The 18,392-nt window shown below is 37.7% G+C and overlaps 3 protein-coding genes across 5 annotated transcripts; 1 reads left to right on the top strand and 2 right to left on the bottom strand.

Annotated features, from left to right (window-relative positions):
- Window positions 1-5,014: 5,014 nt before the first annotated feature.
- Window positions 5,015-11,162, bottom strand: LOC110682473 (GTP-binding protein At3g49725, chloroplastic-like). The gene is made up of 14 exons (XM_021858812.1): window positions 10,033-11,162; window positions 9,703-9,959; window positions 8,887-8,951; window positions 8,717-8,782; window positions 8,514-8,603; window positions 8,267-8,379; window positions 7,528-7,596; window positions 6,933-7,077; window positions 6,769-6,824; window positions 6,637-6,687; window positions 6,470-6,524; window positions 6,330-6,386; window positions 5,856-5,975; window positions 5,015-5,761 (listed from the first exon to the last, which is right to left on the bottom strand). Exons 1-14 carry the CDS (start codon window positions 10,128-10,130, stop codon window positions 5,255-5,257), a joined length of 1,749 nt encoding a protein of 582 aa, XP_021714504.1. The 5' UTR covers window positions 10,131-11,162; the 3' UTR covers window positions 5,015-5,254.
- Window positions 11,163-13,887, top strand: LOC110682472 (DUF21 domain-containing protein At2g14520-like). Its single transcript, XM_021858811.1, has 11 exons — window positions 11,163-11,340; window positions 11,508-11,584; window positions 11,675-11,758; window positions 11,847-11,960; window positions 12,074-12,160; window positions 12,260-12,399; window positions 12,506-12,593; window positions 12,847-12,920; window positions 13,047-13,168; window positions 13,263-13,531; window positions 13,618-13,887. Exons 1-11 carry the CDS (start codon window positions 11,163-11,165, stop codon window positions 13,648-13,650), a joined length of 1,266 nt encoding a protein of 421 aa, XP_021714503.1. The 3' UTR covers window positions 13,651-13,887.
- On the bottom strand, window positions 11,752-17,922 carry LOC110682471 (putative pentatricopeptide repeat-containing protein At5g65820). 3 transcript variants are annotated; one of them, XR_002503420.1, is made up of 4 exons: window positions 17,279-17,922; window positions 15,090-17,162; window positions 14,235-14,485; window positions 11,752-12,201 (listed from the first exon to the last, which is right to left on the bottom strand). XR_002503420.1 is itself a non-coding variant. In XM_021858810.1 (2 exons), the coding sequence occupies exon 2, from the start codon at window positions 17,123-17,125 to the stop codon at window positions 15,161-15,163; it is 1,965 nt and encodes a 654-aa protein (XP_021714502.1). In that variant the 5' UTR covers window positions 17,126-17,162; window positions 17,279-17,922; the 3' UTR covers window positions 14,969-15,160. The 3 variants fall into 3 exon arrangements, 1 of the variants encoding a protein (XP_021714502.1); XR_002503419.1 differs by lacking the exon at window positions 14,235-14,485; XM_021858810.1 differs by lacking the exons at window positions 11,752-12,201; window positions 14,235-14,485 and having other exon boundaries at window positions 14,969-17,162.
- Window positions 17,923-18,392: the final 470 nt, after the last annotated feature.

Genomic DNA, 18,392 nt, shown 5'->3' with positions numbered 1-18,392 from the left:
TGAAACCAAACCAAACCAAACCATATAAATTTCGGTTTCAAAAGAAAAAACCGAACCAAACCGAATTTTTTTGGGCCTTGTTTATTTGGGCTTTAATCTGCAATTTTTGTGGGCTTAAATCATATAAATATTATATTCATCAACATATGTAGTAGCATAAATGCTTAATGAGATTTAAACAACATTAACAAGTTCTAAAACTTCAAAGTTATAATTCAAAGTTTTAAAAGTTCAACACTTCATCCAAAAAAAAAAAAAAATTGTTCAACATTACAACTTTAACAATTGTTTAACAGCAGTAGCAACAAGCAGCATAGACCAAGTTCTAAAAGGCAGTAAAAAAAGTAGCAACAAGCAGCATAGACCAAGTAGCAACAAGCAGCAGGGCAGCAGCAGCATCATAACAGCAGGTCAGCAGCAAAAGCAGTGATAGAGCAAGGCAGTAGCAAGTCTGGCAAGTGGCAACAGCAAGTCAGCAATGAGCAAAGAGCCACATCAGTCTATTATTTCAAGCACTTCATCAATATCAGCATCACCAACTGCCATATTCTTCAAGTCTATCATAATTCATAACAAAAATAACCAAGTTAAAAATATATACACATAATGAAAATAACTAACTTATGATTAGATGTTCTTATATATTACCCTCTTCAAGAAGCTCAACTTCCTCTAAACATTCTTCAATACTTGGAAATGGTGAAGCACGTAACCAATTTTGAGCACAAACAAGACCTTCTACAACTCGAGGAGTTAATGAGCTCCTAAACTGATCTAGAACCCTGCCCCCAGTGCTGAATGCACTCTCAGAAGCTACTGTCGAAACAGGGACAGCAAGAACATCACGGGCAATTCTCCCCACAGTAGGAAACCTTGAACAATTGAACTTCCACCAGCTCAAAATGTCAAATTCATCAATATCCTCCGCTGTATCCTCCTCCAAATATTTGTCTAACTCTATTTTTGCATCTCCATCTCTCTCACACTTGTGTTTCTTATACTTACTCTTTAAGACTTCAATACTTTTATGTTTGGGACTCAATGGAGTTTTGCCATCCTTACTTGAAGACACTTCCTCCCTATTCACATCATTACTAGAAGAAACACGATACTCCTCATACAAAGCATTCAAAGCTACCTTCACATTATCAACTAACTTTGATGCAACAATAGGGTCATAAATTTCAGTTATCATCCACTCAACATAATCAAGCTTATAACGAGGATCAAGGACAACGGCAATAAAAATCAGGAGGTTTATTTTTTCTGGATCACCCCAATACTTTTCATATTTTTCTTTCATTCTACAAGCCATAAGACACATATCCACATCATCACTTGAAACCAAATCTTTCATAAGTACAGCAACACTCACCAATTCATGAAAAAACAAATTCAAACTGACATATAAAGAGCCAGAGACATGCAAGGTCAGATCATAAAAGGCTTGTAGAAATTCAGAAAGTCTTCTTACATTATTCCAATCATCAGAATCTGGGCTACCCTTACCATCCCTCTCATTCAAATCAACTACATAGTGAGGGTCTTCCCCAGAATACCTCTCAAAAGCATCTTGAAGCTCAATAGCAGCATTCAACATCAAATAGGTGGAGTTCCACCTAGTAGGCACATCAAGGCACAATCCCTTTTTTGTGTTGATTTTTTCATCTAAGACACATTTTTTAAACCTTTGCAACCTAGCAGGAGATTGTTTGATAAACCTAACAGCATGCCTAACACGTTGAACCGACTCATTAACAGTTTTCAACCCATCAGAAACAACCAAATTGACAATGTGTGCAACACAACGCATGTGAAGGAAACGACCCTTAAGAACCCCAGTTTTCCACCCATTTATTTTCCTTCTCATATACCCAATTGCAGTATCATTTGAGCTAGCATTATCAACTGTTATGCACATGACATTTTCAAGCCCCCAATCAAGCAAACACTTTTCAATTTCTTTGCCAATATCATCACCCTTATGACTAGAAATAGGACAAAAATTCAGAATTCTTTTGTGTAATTTCCAATTATTATCAATAAAGTGGACAGTCAAGCACATGTAATTGATTTGTTGTATAGAGGTCCATGTATCAGTGGTTAAAGAAACTCTTGAATTACACCTTTTTAACACATTTTTCAGCTTTCGTTTTTCAGTTAAATATGTTTCAAAACAATCTTTGGCTACTGTAATTCGAGAAGGAACATTAAATCTAGGCTCTATTACACCACAAAAATGTCTAAAACCTATACCTTCAACAAACTTAAATGGAAGTTCATCAACAATCACCATAAATGACAAAGCTTTTCTAATACTACCAGCATCAAATTTGTGGTATGTCAACCCACTAGTACCACCACTTGGTTCTTTAGCACTTTTAAATGAAAGCAAACTTTGTTTTGAATCTTTAGGGGTGTTAAAGGGATACTTACGACATCGCGAAATATGAGCCCATAACACACTAGTGCCGTTTTTCTTTGCCCCACACTTGTAGCTCATCCCACAATACTTGCAAATTGCCTGCATTCCAGAAGGTAAGTCTTCTTTATCAAAGTGCTCCCAAACTTCAGAGCGTTCTTTCATCCTCTTCCTTTTTGCTCCCTGTTCTTTTTTCTGATTTTGAGAGACTTGGTCAGTCTCATGTTCGGATTGAGGCTGGTCAGGAACACCACCCACGTTGGTTGTCATTCAATAATTCGTGGTTGAATAACAATCTGTAAGAATACATGCAAACTCATAAATTAAGAATATTGGATCTTTTAAAGGGAATAATAATTATACCCCTAATAAACAAAATCAGTAGTAACTGGCTAACTAAACCAAAGACAATAACAATTTAGCAATAATAATTAGCCCCCTAAGATTCCACCCCACCACCCAAAAACAATCAAATTAAGCACTAACTGACTAACTGTACCCAAAACAAGTAAAATCAAAATTAACAATAATAACAAAGATCAACAATCTAATAAACACTTATCAAGACAATGATAATGCTATTAATCATGCGAACCCTTGAATTAATAACTAACTAATAATCTGAAACAATCTTCAACAGAGTCCAATCGAATAGAGCTTCAAAATACCAGAAAATTCAGAATGTTTTACTAGACCAAAACCCTAATCAGAATGTTTTACTAGACCAAAACCCAAAATACCCTTGAATAGACCAAAACCCCGAAGCATCAAAATACCAGAAAATTCAGAATGTTTTACTAATTTGTACAGAATAGAAAATTCAGAAACAACATCGCAATATGAACATCAAGCATAGATTAAAACCCTAATCAGAATGTTTAACAAATTTGTACATGTAATTTGCAGATTTTCGTAATTAACATTTAACACTAATCATAATTAAAACCCTAAAAAAATATGAACATCAAGCATAATCAAAACTTAAAAGCATACCTTTGGACGGTGGACGGTGTCACAGTGAACGCCTGAACGAGTGCGCTGTGCCGGTGAACGATGGAGAATTGGAGAGTGAGAATTCTGAGAAACACAAAAGAGATGATTGAGAAACTGAGAAGGTGAGGGTGAGAGACTGAGAAATTCGCAATGAGGGTTAGGTGGGTTGGAGTGAGGAAGAGGCGAACTGAGGATTGAGGAAGTCAGGAGAGAGAATCAGAGAATGAGGGTTAGGGTTTTTTTTTTTTCCTTATATACTGGGCCTAAATTTCGGTTTTCGGTTTTTTTCGGTTTTCCATTTCCTCAAACCGAAACCAAACCGAAAACCGAAATATTTTTTTTTAAAAAACCGAACCGAACCACTTCAAAAAAAAAACCGAACCATATTTCTTATTCGGTTCGGTTTTCGGTTCGGTTCGGTTTTAACCCGAATTTGTTTCACCCCTATATATGAGTCAAAACAACATTATATGACCCCGAGACGCATCCCATATTATTCCATGAATTTTTGACATCGAGTCTCGAATTCTCCTAAATTGCTCCGATTTCGTGTACTATAGCTTTTAAATTTAGCTTCCGCAGATCATTTTTTCACCCGACAAGATTATGCATCCAGGAACTTCCAAGGATTCCCAAAGGGCCTTGAGAGTCATACTTAGTGCCCGAACCATCTCATTTATGCCTTTTCCTTCCTTAATTATCATGTTTTAAGGCAAGGATGACATACCCTCAAATGTCAAAATATTTATTTCTATGTCTTGTCCTTGGGTGCACATGTCTTGTGCCCATGTCCACATGCCTCCTCGCACCATCCAACACCCCAACTTTAGGCATCGTGCCTTGTCCCAATCCCATACTTAGCATTTTTCCAAAAGAAAGCAAATGGTTAAGCATGTTCGCCTCCAATGTTGGAAAGAACACAAATTGCGAAAGGACTATGTTGGCTGAAATCGATTATATTAAGGCAACCTAATGAAATAACCTCATTTTTGTTTATTGTATACAGTTGCCCAAGTATTAGATTTATAGCATGTTTGGCTTAGTATTTTTAAGCAATGGTAATTGAATCATTTAACCATTGACATTACCTATTATCTTTCTAAAATTAGAGGTGAGGTAACACACCTCATTTCTTAAGGTAACTATTGCCCCCCATTTGTTACCTTTCCCAACTTTATGGTAACAAAAATGATTCCTTCCACAATTTCCAATTTGATACAAGGAGTTTCTTTCCTTGTGAATACCAAACAAAAAATAATGGTAAGTTGGTAACCCTTTATGCTACCCTTTCTTCTTATTTAAGTATTTCTTTTCCAATATTCATAGAGAAAAAACTGGGGCTTCTTCATATTCATACCAATACCGAACACACTTAAAACAAATTATTGAACCATGGTTTTTTTTATTCCCCTTTATTCAGAATAATTTAGGTGAAATGCCACCAAAATGACACTATTTACATAGCTAAATTAACTTACCATCACTCTAATCTTCCATGCCCTAACTCTCCAGAAAGTGCTCAAAAACCAACTTAAAAATACTTTCTAATTCTATGTACGTAGTGTACAACACTGACTCTTCCTAATCAAGTACTCCAAATCAACAAAAGCAGTTTAACATCCAACTACATTATTTATGTGATTGAAAATCTTAACAAGAACTAACAATTGTTGGGCTACTTGTAAGATACAAAATTCTACACGAAATTAAAAGACCGACATTTTTTGATAACCTCTTTGACAGTTAATTACTATTAACTAGGTATGGAGTATAACCAACATGCACATTATTTGTATGGTCGTACGAGTCGTCTATTATGAAGGTAACCAAAGCACTTAATTATTCCACGGCAATGCCCACCTTCTCAGCTTGAATAGGCCGCCACTTACGGTCAAATCCACTCTTCTCCAGTACTCTCTGTGATGAATGTTGCTCCTTGTCAATCTGCACCAGCTTATCATCAATGAGCTCAAGCAGCTCCTGCAATCCTACCCCTGTTACTGCTGAAGTTTTGACATGTGTAATGTGTTTAAATTCGGAATGAGTGTCTGGGCCATCTTCCTTCATGCTTGATTCATTTAAGGATTTTATTTTCTGATCAACTACTCCCGTCAAAATCTTAGAAGAGCAAAGTTGATCGTCCTCATCTTCATTGCCATTCCTTGATCCAAGCCAGCCACTTAAGTCGTCATTTTGTTGGTTCTCCTCCTTATCTTCCTGCAGTTGTTTATCAGCTATTTCATCTTCATCCTCAACAAACCTGTAGTCATTGTCATCGTTGAAATTTACGACCCCAGTGTCTGTGTCTATGTCTGTGTCTGTGTCTATATCTCTTTCTAAATCAATCTGAAAATTAATTTTTAAAAATTTTATTCATCAATGGTCCAGAATGACAAAAAAGGAAGAAGAAAGAAATGGAAAGATTAAGATATTGATATACCTTGTTCCAAACCTCAATCATGTCTTCAATCTTTTTCCCTGAAACACCTATTTGTCGCAAGACATCTAATACAGCTTCTCGTTGCTCCTCAAGATTCAATGCACTGGAATCCAGAACATGCTGTACATCATGTGCATAATCAATCACCAACCAGTTTCATGATCATTGAGTGAAGCACATCAAGTTCTAAATCATTTTTGCAATTTTCGGGTAAGACCTTAAGATATAGAAAATCCTACTACGCCAGATCCCTCATGGAACTCAGCCCAGATTTGCAGGCCATGCTGAAGGGAGGGGAGGAAAACCCCATCCTCAAACACCGTAAGTCCGTAACTAGAAGGATTTCTAGTTTACTACCTAGTGGTCTAAAACTACAAGTAGAGCTACCTTGTTGGTTCCCCATTTATGAATATAGCATTTTTTTTTTTGAAGATAGCATTGACAATGCAAAATCAAGATATAAAAGATAATTACCACAAGCAGATCTGCTTCAGCAACTTCTTCCAAGGTAGCATGAAATGCTTCAATTAGCTGAAAATTATGCATATTAGAATTTTAATATACTTCACATTCTATAAAAAAAAAAGTATAATTTACATGTCCTGTCAACTCACTTGAACTGGCAAATCTGATATAAATCCCACTGTATCACTAAGCAAGACCTTCCTCCTGAAAATAAATAACTCATAAGGTTAGGTCTAACTTGTCGGCATATTACTTCACCGTACTCCAAAAGCAGCCAGAGGAATGAATGTTGGGGGCTCCCTATGCAGTTAATTACCCAGACGGAAGAGCAACACCTCTGACTCTTGGGTCAACTGTCGCAAACAATCTGCACACATTGAACTAACACGGTGATTTAATTTACACCATATATGGAAGGAGCACTTTTGAATTATAATAGTGAATTTACCTATCATCACTATACAGATCACTATCTGAGAGCGCACTAACTAAAGTTGACTTCCCCTGTAATTGAAGAATTTTTCAGTCAAAAACATAAGATAAAAAATACATCTCTGAGATGCAAAAGAAAGGCAAGGGAAACATTTAGTGTAGGAGGCATTGATCACTGACAGCATTAGTGTACCCAACTACAGCAACAGTGGCAAGCCCTGGAGCATCTAAAACACCTTGCTTTCTCCGACCAGCACGCTGCACAGCACGTGTTTTACGAACTTCTTCAATTTCAGCCAGCAGGCGCTTTCTTCTTTCTGAGATTCTGCCATTGCAAGTCCAAAATTAAGTTCACTACAATTTCAGTAGAAGCATATCTGCATATACTAGAATAAGCATGTCGTCCAAGCATGTAACAGAGTTTTGCTCATGGAGATACATATAGTATGTTGAGAAAATCCTAGGTACACTTCCACGCAAAAAAGCTAGAGCTCCTCCAAAGTGTGCGATTTCAGCATGTACACTGCTTTCAGGACTAGCAATCTAGCATTGATCACACAATTATAAGAGCCAAATTCAACCCTGATCCAAACACATCAGGGTTTATATCTAGAAAGACTTAGAAACAACTGGACAAGTATGATGCTCTGTATGATTTATTATTATCACATAGCAATATGCACTGCATCCTTCATTATATAAAACCCTTCACAAGACAAGAAAAGTAATCACCAAGTTCATATAGTTTTAGTAAAATCTGATTTAAGAAGTAAACCTTCGACGTTGAAGCTCAAGCTCGGTTTCTCCAGCACCACTTATAAAACCACGACCACCACTTCCTCTCCTGTAATGTGCAATAGTGCAAATTAGAAATATTTTCAATTACAGACTAACGGTTGAAATCAAGCTCAAAACGTTGTAAGCTTAGATGAGAAATGAGAAACAGCTGAGACATAGACCTCAATAGCATATGAAGGGTCAGCACTACAGCAGAACAGTTTTCAAATTTTAATCAGATTGTCAGGTAGAATTGGTTAGTGGCTCAAGTCAGAAGAGAGCAGGGACACAATGAACAGCCAAATGAAACAGCAGTGTTTAGAAGAGCCCAAAATCACCATGTACCACTCCATGATCAATATTCTCATTTGACCCTAACCCAATAGGCCCATAGAGACTAGATATCAGAAATCAATACACAAACCACTCGACTTTGGGAATTAGGATGCAATAATCAATAACAGCCTAAATCCTAATCAAGAAAACAGCCAAGTAACTTGATAAAACAGATCAAAATTGTCATTGTGTCCTTCACAAGTTCGTCATTCTCCTGCTGTTTAGGATTAATATCTGTCATTATTAAGTTTTGTAGAAACTAGAAAGCAACTTAGCTTAATAAAACATTGGCAGAATTGCAAGAAATCAACTTTCTTAGCCACCAGCCCAACAAATTATTAGCTTCAATTAACCATCCGAAGTATGCCCAGGCAATTCTGTATATAGAGTAGGGGACTTACCCTCGAGCACTCACAACTTCAGCTTCTCCTTTTGTTCCAAAAGTGTAACGTCCATCAGAAGCCCGTACTCGAACAAGCCGACTCTTCTTATACATTATAGCTGCTAACTCAGCCTGAAATTCTAAAAAGATCAGAAAAAAAATCACCTAGTTCCAAACCAAAGCCATGTCTTGATAAATGTAAGGTAATAACTTCTGATTTGATCAGGAAAACCACAGAAATGAATAGATGAAAACAATAGCTATACCTGAAGTTTTGCTTCCTTAGTGTATGCATGGGCATTAAAAATCTCTATGATAAGGCCGACACGATCTAAAACAGGTTTCTCCCAAGCCCTCTACAACAGAATGAATGCTCACTCATAAGTACTCAATATACTACAACAATTTCCCTTGCAATATTTTACTTGGTTAATTGAAAAAGTAAAAAGTACAAACTTAAGCAACTTACTTCCAGATTTCTCTGCTGAATTGCAGACAGTATTGAATTGACAAATACAGCATCCATTTCACCTTGCTACACGAACATAATGATAATGCATCAGAACACAACCAATCCATATTATGTAAGCCATGAAGTATCACTTGTACAGGCATTATTCAAAATCACAAGTTCCTTGCCTCTGATTCAATGGCATGTATATGGCACTTAACGTTTTCCACCGTCCCCGGTCCAAAGAACGTATCTGCACATGTATTAAATGAAGTGCATTCACAAAATGATCTAAACACTCTTATCTTCAACACATAAACCAAATCAACACCATGACAATATTATTCACCCCAACCCTCAACTCACCAATTTATGTCAAACTCAATTATATCAGGCATTATTTCACAATCACTGTCTACTGTCTATGTTCATCTTCAAACTAAACCTTTCTCAAATCAATATTTCTCATACTATTCCAACATATTAAAGAAAAGCAATAAGTCATTACGATTTTAGTAAAGGTGGACCTATGTTACTTGGACTCGGATGAAGTGTCCAATTAGACACGGGTGTCCAAGTGTCCAAGTGTTGGTGTCCGACACGAGTCGTGTCGACACAGACATGTGAGGTAAATGAAAGAGTCCGAGTAACATAGTAGGTGACACTTTTCCTGATTATCTCAAAACAACATAGTGCGACTTTATTTCCGGATTAAGAGAGTACGAGTACATAAAAATCACTTCAAAAAATATGCCACAAACATACACGACTACACAAGTACATGACATTTTTACCAATTTTCTAAGAAGTACATTGCATAACACATATCAACCCAGTGTTCAATTTTGGATTACCCCACCCCCATTTAAAACCCAACTCCCTACACTGTAATAAATTACAACCGACACTGATTTTGTCATAAAATCCTACATAAACATATATTAAATCAATAAAATAAAGGAAAGGGAACTTTGCAAAATTCGATCAAAAGACTAAGAAGCAACCTGAGCGGCCCTTGCCGGAACTAGAAAGTGGGTTCTGAACAACAACATGCGGGGGCGATTGTTTCAGACTCAAATCAGTAGAAAAGTAGCCATCTCTTTGTTCATCCAACGAATTAGCCAGGTTAAGAGCTTCGTTAAGCTTGGCCTGTAAATTGGCATTTGGTCGGACACGTGGCTGAACCACAAAAAGCTTCGGCGTACCTTCAGAACCTCGATTTGGGTCTTCCTCATTTGAGGGGTGTGTGAGAGAAGGAGCAAAATGGGGTTTTGAGTGATGGGTTTGAAGAAGGGATTGCAGGGGAAGAAAAAGGTGGTTAGGAGAGAGAAAATTGAGAGAAGAAATGACGTGATTGAAGGTGAATAAGCCGCCTGAGTTGTGATTGTAAAAGAGAAATTCCTTTGATTGCTAATTGATTCTTGTTTATCATGCTTGTTTTCTTGTTTCTTGATGAAATAATGCTGCGAAAATTAGATCACTGATGGTCTGAAACTCTGAATCTCTGAGACTTGCCGTAGATGTTGAGGTTTAGGCACTAGAAGGTTCATAGTTGCAGTGGGCTTTAGCACACTCGAGACATGGTCCGAACTTAAATTGGCAAATTTGGCACTAGATGGTTTATAGTTGCAGTGGGCTTTAGCACACTCGAGGTATGGTCCGGCTAAAACCCATGGTGTCTCGAGGCTCCTTGGTCGTTATTGGACCGTGTTAGGTACAAACCAATCGATCAGAATGGCTTCTTATATTGGCATTAAATAACTTCTTCGTTCAAGGAAAGGAGGTGAACTGCTTTGGGCCATGCCGCCCATTAGTGGCATGACCCAGAGCTATGTCTACTGTGTAAAATTGAGGAAAAATACAAGTGAAGTTCGCAACTTTACCCTCAAATGATGTTTCGGGTTTTTTATACGTGTAGGCTGTAGAGATAAGAAGATCAAGAATTCCTTGACACATTGACAAAAATTGTTTAATATAAACATACCAAACAGATAAATATAGCAATAGAAAATACTATCAGACATGCTAGAATTTACAGGTGACATGCTGACATAACCCAAAATAGAAGATGGTGAGTTGTGGATATATTGCTTGTAGACAACACAGCAGGGAATCAGGAACAGTACAAATCTTCCTCATTTCAAAAGAATTCTGCTTATTCTGTTCAATCAAACCTACTTGAAATTTTATTCCAGTTTAACTCTTGATTTATACTTTCGGTGGGCCTTAAAAATTATTTATCCTTTCTTTCAAAAAAAAGCAACCAAGAGAATACAGGCAGAAAAGTTGTCAGCTTCCGGTTCCAGACGTTTCCAGTATTAGAAAAAATCTTGAAACATTCACATCTCAATCAAGACTGTTAGAATCATTGAACTCTTTCTTTCACTTTCATTTGATCAGAGAAAACCTGAGAGTTCATAATCAATAAGAAAAAGAAAGGAATAAAAGGAGGCAGTGAAGTTGAATGGCAGTGCAGTATTCGTGTTGTGGTTCACAATTCTTCATACGAATCGCGATATGCTTCATACTGGTAGTGTTTGCTGGGTTGATGTCTGGACTCACCCTGGGACTCATGTCCCTCAGTCTTGTAGACCTTGAAGTAATAGCTAAAGCTGGATCTCCCTCTGATCGTAAAAATGCTGGTAATTTCCACACCTTGATTCTTTGCTTCGTCTTTAAAGTCGTTAATTAAAAAAAAAAAAAACTAAAGCCCTGAATCCCTGATGTGATAGTTTGATGAACAGAAAGTTGCAGTATAATTCATCCTTTCAACAGTAGTAAGGTTTTTTTTTTTTTTTTTGGTATGCAGCAAAGATATTACCTGTTGTCCAGAGACAGCACTTGTTGCTCTGTACCCTCTTAATATGCAATGCAGCTGCCATGGAGGTAATTTACCATAAAGAAAGAGTGCTGAGTAATATAGGTATTTTGGTATATATGCAAAAAAGTAAAACTGAAAAAATAACATTGTTGCAGGCCCTTCCGATATTTCTTGACAGTTTGGTTGCAGCCTGGGGTGCTATTCTTCTTTCAGTGACACTGATTCTATTGTTTGGTGAGGTGAGATCCCTATAGCATATACTAGAAGTACTCATTAACCAAGATTAGAAACCAGACGGATTTAAACTAATATTATATTGCATTACAGATCATCCCACAAGCTGTTTGCTCACGGTATGGTTTGGCAATTGGTGCTGCTGTTGCCCCTCTTGTTCGAGTTCTTGTCTGGATTTGTTTCCCTGTTGCATATCCGATAAGCAAGGTGATAGAACTAACTCAATATGCTCTCCATTTTTCTCCTTTTTTTACCTTCCAAATAACAGGTATATTTCAGAATCTACATACATTCTTTCCTCATTTTCTCTCCTTTACCAGCTATTGGACCTTTTGTTGGGGAAGAGACACAAAGCAATGTTTCGGCGAGCTGAATTGAAAACTCTAGTTGACTTGCATGGAAATGAGGTAGACTGCACCTTACTATTTCTTCCTTAATGAACAGAAACCTGGTAAACAAGACAACGAGACATAAGCTGATAATCTATATTCTATACATATGAACAGGCAGGAAAAGGAGGAGAACTTACCCATGATGAGACTACTATCATAGGCGGAGCACTTGGACTCACAGAAAAAACAGCAAGAGATGCTATGACTCCTATAGAAAACACTTTTGCCATCGATATTAATTCTAATCTCGATAGGTGAACTTTATTATCACAAGATCTCTTTGAAAGTTTGAATCTGATGGAAATGAATACGTCGGGGTCCAAGCAGTTAAATCTCATATTTTCTTTTGTAATATGACAGGAATTTGATGAATATGATATTGGATAAAGGACATAGCAGGGTTCCGGTTTATTATGGGAATCCAACAAATATCATAGGCCTTGTCCTGGTACTCCACTTTTATCTTTGAAGTTGTAAAATTGACAAATCCAGTTTTCACTTCTATGCAGAATTGATTTTGATGGTCTTTAGTAAACTTGAAATATGTTGAGAATTTGAGATGCCGTTAAGTTGCAGTAATGAAGCTGTCAGTGACAGCTTATTGTCAATGCATATGGCTTTCATAAGGATAAATACAAAAAATTCAGGCAGAAGCAGTTTATGTCTTGCCCTCTTACTCCAATGGCTTCATGCCAATGCAGGTGAAGAATTTGCTGAGTATTAACCCAGAAGACAAGGTACCGGTAAAGAATGTCACATTTCGTAAAATCCCAAGGTACAATAGCTTTTTACACAGAAGTAATAAAAGGCTAGAATGTGGCATGCAGCCTGCATGCCATAATACAAATTCTTAGAAAAGAGGTGCTAAGTTTTTATCTCATAATTTAGTTTTCTATCCCAGGGTTTCAGAAAACATGCCTTTGTATGACATACTCAACGAATTCCGAAAAGGCCATAGTCATATGGCTGTTGTTGTTAGAGATAGTGATTCAGAGCTGTCAGGCAGCAAACATCCACAGGAAGGTAAGCAATTACATTTATGCTCTAAAAGTTAATGTCTTAAGTTCTTAACTTCCATCCAATTTATTTTCCTTCCTCGATTATGATAAATTTATAGAACCTTTGAGAGAGGTGAAAGTGGAGAAGGATGGAAAACAACTACCCCAAGAAAAGGAATTGAGAAGCAAGAGATCACTGAAGAAGTTGAAGAGCTTGCCTAAGACTACTCATGAATTTCATAGAGAAACTTCTAAAGGAAAAAAGTGGTCAAAAAATGTGGAATCTGAAATTTTGGACATCAAAGAGAAACAACTTTCTGAGCTCTCAGGAGATGGAGAAGCTATCGGCATAATCACGATGGAAGATGTCATAGAAGAACTGCTACAGGTGAGTCACATTATAAAAGCATATAACTATTCAATATATGCCAAGATTCTAAACCTTCTATATTCCTGGTTCTGTTGTATGTGCAGGAGGAAATATATGATGAGACTGATTACAGATGAGAAAATTTATAACACAGGAATCAGGATCAGGTGCTAACATAGCCGCTTTAGTTGCGAGGTTTAATCTTTAACAACACTTTTTTTTTTTTTGGGTGACAATAAAAAAAGAAAATCATGCTGTAATATAATATTCTGGAAGTATTGATACTGATAATTCAAACTAGTATGACTTCTGTATTTCATTTACAATAACTGTACTTTGCTCTTGCAAACAACATCACTCATTCATTCCTTTTATTCTGGTCTAAAAAGGTGGGTTAATTGTTGATAATTTCTGTATTACACAAATGCTAAGTTCAACAGGAATGACCCATGACAGCATAACCACAATGAGAACCTGTGTGAGATTAACAGCATTCTAGTTGATGCATCAAAGGTATTACTAAATGAGTAGGGATACGATGCCTATTGAAGGCACTTCACAGAATTCACACACATAAGCATAAGTTACCAGAACACTAGGAATGGGAATAAAAAAAAAAAATCAAGCATCACTTTTACAAGGGATCAGCATAAAATTAGGTTGAGCTGCTGTGGCCATGGAAGAAATAGAAACATGGTTCAACTTTGAGAGCTTTGCTTACCTATGTTATCTAGATCAGCACAACCCCCAAAATCAGCTCTGATCAGATTATGGCAATTAACAAGAAGTGCAGTTTATTCCCTCAATTGGACAGTAGACTTATTCAGAACTCCAAACATGCATACAGGCGATACATCCATAAGGATCTGCAATATAGAGAGCCTTCTATACAGGTAAAGCACCCTGAGAAGTCCCTCCCATTGCTCAAGCCAAGCAATGTCAAATCTCCAATATTGCCCAGCAAATAAAAACCTAGAAAACCAAAAATTATTTCTAATACAGTAAGTAGCATGTCCGTTGGAAAACCTATTTTTATTCAAATTAAAAATTCTTTGACATCCTGTCCTCCCTCTTTCCTTATTCACGTTGCTTTACTCTAAAAAAAAGTCCTATAGAACATCCTGCTCCCTCAAAAGACTGATCTAGCCTCTAGGCACAACTAGTACAGAATGCAGTTCTCTTGAGTATTACGTCCAATTATCCATAGAAATGTAGAATATATGCACAATTAAGAGCATATGGGCCTAATACTCTAATTGTCTTGGGATTAGTAGTTGGTAGAACTAAGCTTCACCACAGAACCAAGTCAACCAGTATGCAATCCAGAGATTGACTAACAGTCTAAGGAGTAAGGAGGTACAGATATCAGCTTTCCTATCTGAGAAATATTTTGAAAGACATAAATGACTTACATTATGACAACAAATGTAGAAAACGTTGGGTTACAAAATTGACAGAATAGAAGGCATCTTCTTTAAAGGTTCTGAAAATTACATAAAGGTGAAACTAACTTTGATTAAAAAAGTAAACAAGGCATAACAGAAGTTAATGAGTTGTGGTTGGCAAGAAAATGTACCTGATATGGGCTCATGTTTCCAATTTACAAACTCCATCTAAGGTTAGCTTTTAAAGCTCACACACAATTCATCAAATAACAATGTCAGCTTTACTACGACCTTGGCCCCACTGACGTCGACGAGCCCTCCTCTTTCTTCCATCAGTTTTCGCTTTATCTTTCTCCTTCAAATCCCTCTCTCCCCTTCTTTTGTACATTTTGAAGGTAATCTGTCTATCAGCTGCCATCTTCCTCACTTTTTCTGTTATTTCTGCAGCAATTTGTCTGTTATACAACTTTTTCAGGCCCTTCATTAATTTTGCAAAAGTGCTGGGCTCTGGCATCACATCTGCATCCATCATTTCCAAGCAATAAGAACATGCCTCTTTCACATGCCCCTTTGAGAAGAGTGCATGGATCCAGATTGTCCATGCATAGACATTCAACTCACATCCTTTTACGATGATACAATCCCACACATCTTTAGCTAATTCAAGCTTTTCAGCTCGTAAAAGGGAGTTCAGTAGGTCCTTAAAAGTACCATACTGGGGAGCAGATAAAAGCCCTCTGTTAATCATTTCCTTGAAATAGTCAGAAGCTTCGACTAGACAATCCTGCTCAACAAGACCATGAATCATTATAGTGAAGCTATCTTTGCCGGGACTAAGGCTACTTGCTTCCATCTCATTCCAAAGTTCAATTCCTTCTTTTACCTCCCCCAACTTGTATGCCAAACGGATCAAGGTATTGTATATTTTAGTATCTGGAAAGCAACCGATCTTTTTCATCTCATCCACAAGCTCCTTACACTCTTCAAATTGCTCCTTCTTCTCATGAGCCAAAAGTATATGCAGATAAGTAGTTTGATCAGGGGTGTGGCCTCGCTGAAGCATAGTGTCTAGAAGCTCATAGGCTTTATCAATTTTTCTGCACTTGCATAGTCCACTAATCAAGGCATTATAGGTTATGAGATCAGCATCACAACCACTTTTCTCCATGTCATAAAAGACTCGCATTGCTTCCTCGGTTTTCTCCATGGAACAAAGCGCCTGGATCAATACTGTGTAAGATGCTGCATTTGGCTCACAACCCTTCCTCCTCATTTCTTTCAAAAGATCATAAGCATCAGCCATCTTCCCAGCCACTGCATACCCGTTAAGCAAATTATTGTAGACTACTATATCTGGTTCAAACCCAGCCTCCCTCATTTGGACCAAGACATGCTTTGCTTCCAACAGTTTCCCTTCTTTACACCATCCATACAGCAAGGAAGTAAAATGCTTGAGGCTTGGTGTAAACCTCATCCTCATATCCTCAAAAAGTGAGGCTGCCTCCTTGACACTACCATTCTTAGCCAACGCATCCAACAAACACCCAAAGACATACTCGTCAGGCTCACACCCGTATTTAGGCATTTCATCTAACACTTCAACTGCCTTCTTAACCATCCTTGCAGAAGCAAACCTTCTCATCAACACAACAAACACATCCGGGGTAATTAACCGCGGACTCTCTCTCCTCATTTCTTCTATTATTGCCCAAACCGTTCCGAATTGCCTCATTTTGGCTAGAGTCCTAACCATGGCCTTATAAACATCATAACTATGCCTGTAACCAGGCTGTTTCGATGCCCATGTGAAGAACTGATAAGCTAAATTCCCCGCATCCCCACATCGGTTTAATACCCGTTCTGTTAACCCGAGACGCATAATTATACCAGATTCTTGTAAAGCAAGCTCCAATTTTGGAACCCTAGAGTGGAACTTCCTCAAAATTCGATAGATTTTTTCAACATCAGCCTCAAATTCATCAAATTGACGATCATGGGAAATACTATTTTGTGAATCACTATCCAAATGAACCAATCCAAACCCATTTTTCGGGTTCACAAATTCAGGATTGAATTGGGGTAATTGATTTTGAGGAACAGGGAATTTATTAAAAGGGGAAGAAATGTTGGAGAAATTGGCAGCAAATGTTAATCCAGCATAGGATTCAGAGGGTACCAATAAAGAAGGGAGACTGTTCTTGCAGAGATACAATGATAATCTACGCATTTTCTCTCTCTTTCAATTTAGCTATGCAGTTTGATATCTATAAAATCAATCCAAAAAAAAAAATTTACAAATTCAAAAAAAAAATAGTTTGAATCCTAGAGTAGAATTAATGGAGTTGAGATGCTATTAACACATAAAAGATGACATTTTTACCTGTTCAGGAGTTTAATGGCTTCAGCAAAGCTATCACAAATTGCTATTTTTCCCTTTCAAATCTTTCTATAGGTTAGGATCACGAAAGTTGAGATAAATAGTTGAAATTTCTGATTTTTCTCTCATTGACAGTTTTCTCTGTTGATTAGGATTTTAAGGATACTGCTTTCCTTCACGACTTTACAAGAGCACCATGGAAGCCAAACAGAATGAGGTCGGTGGTTCAAGTAAGTTGGAGAGTGAAGAGGGCGCCCCAACTTGATCTATTTGATGACTAACCGCTAATATCGAAGGGTTGTTTATCAAGGTGATGAACACTATTTACTTGATGGGGGTTTATAAATTCCCTTGTTCTATTTTACAGTCAATCCGGTCTGTTATGGCGAGGTTCTTTTGGGGAGGAAAGGGGGATGCTCGCAAAGTTCACTGGAAGTCCTGGGATGATATGTGCTCACCCAAGTGTTTAGGGGGAATGGGATTTAAAGATCTTGCGATCTTTAATGACGCCCTCCTTGGTAAGCAAGCGTGGCGTTTAGTGCATAATGAGAACTCTTTGCTCAATCGGGTTCTCAAGGCAAAATATTATCCGAATAAGTCTTTTCTTGATGCGTATTTGGGGTATGGGGGGAGATACTCTTGAAGTAGTATTTGGGGTGTGAAGGCGCTTCTAAAGGAGGGGGTGATATGGCGCATTGGGAATGGCTCAAAGGTGAACATATGGCGAGACCCCTGGCTAGCAGACGCGGAGGGAAGGTTTGTGTTAAGTGCTGAGGTCGAAGGGTTGCAGCAGGTCTTTGATTTGATAGATATGGAGAGGATGGAATGGAACTACGATCTGATAGCTCAAAATTTCAATGCCAGGGACCAGCACTGCATTCTTTCAATTCCCATCAGCCCAAGGTTGCCAATTGATACTATCACATGGGCATTTTCTTTGGATGGATTATACTCAACAAAGACGGCATATATGTTGGGGAAGGGCTGCAATTTTGATAATTTCCACCTCGCTTGGGTGGAAATTTGGGGTCTGGAAGTCTCTCCAAAGGTGCGCCATTTCCTTTGGAGATTATGCACAAACACCCTTCCAACCTGTGCCCTGCTTAGTCACCGTCCC

This window comes from Chenopodium quinoa, unplaced genomic scaffold, assembly GCF_001683475.1.
Source record: "Chenopodium quinoa cultivar QQ74 unplaced genomic scaffold, ASM168347v1, whole genome shotgun sequence".
Lineage (NCBI taxonomy): Eukaryota > Viridiplantae > Streptophyta > Magnoliopsida > Caryophyllales > Amaranthaceae > Chenopodium > Chenopodium quinoa.
This window is presented reverse-complemented; position numbering and strand designations above follow the sequence as displayed.

Coding starts and splice junctions, on each gene's coding strand:
- LOC110682473 (XM_021858812.1), bottom strand. CDS start 10,130: ATGATAAACAAGAATCAATTAGCAATCAAAGGAATTTCTCTTTTACAA. Junction 8,952..9,702: donor TTCCGGCAAGGGCCGCTCAG/GTTGCTTCTTAG, acceptor ATACATGTGCAG/ATACGTTCTTTGGACCGGGG. Junction 8,783..8,886: donor TACATGCCATTGAATCAGAG/GCAAGGAACTTG, acceptor ATGTTCGTGTAG/CAAGGTGAAATGGATGCTGT.
- LOC110682472 (XM_021858811.1), top strand. CDS start 11,163: ATGGCAGTGCAGTATTCGTGTTGTGGTTCACAATTCTTCATACGAATC. Junction 11,961..12,073: donor TTGCATATCCGATAAGCAAG/GTGATAGAACTA, acceptor CTCCTTTACCAG/CTATTGGACCTTTTGTTGGG. Junction 12,400..12,505: donor ATTAATTCTAATCTCGATAG/GTGAACTTTATT, acceptor GTAATATGACAG/GAATTTGATGAATATGATAT.
- LOC110682471 (XM_021858810.1), bottom strand. CDS start 17,125: ATGCGTAGATTATCATTGTATCTCTGCAAGAACAGTCTCCCTTCTTTA.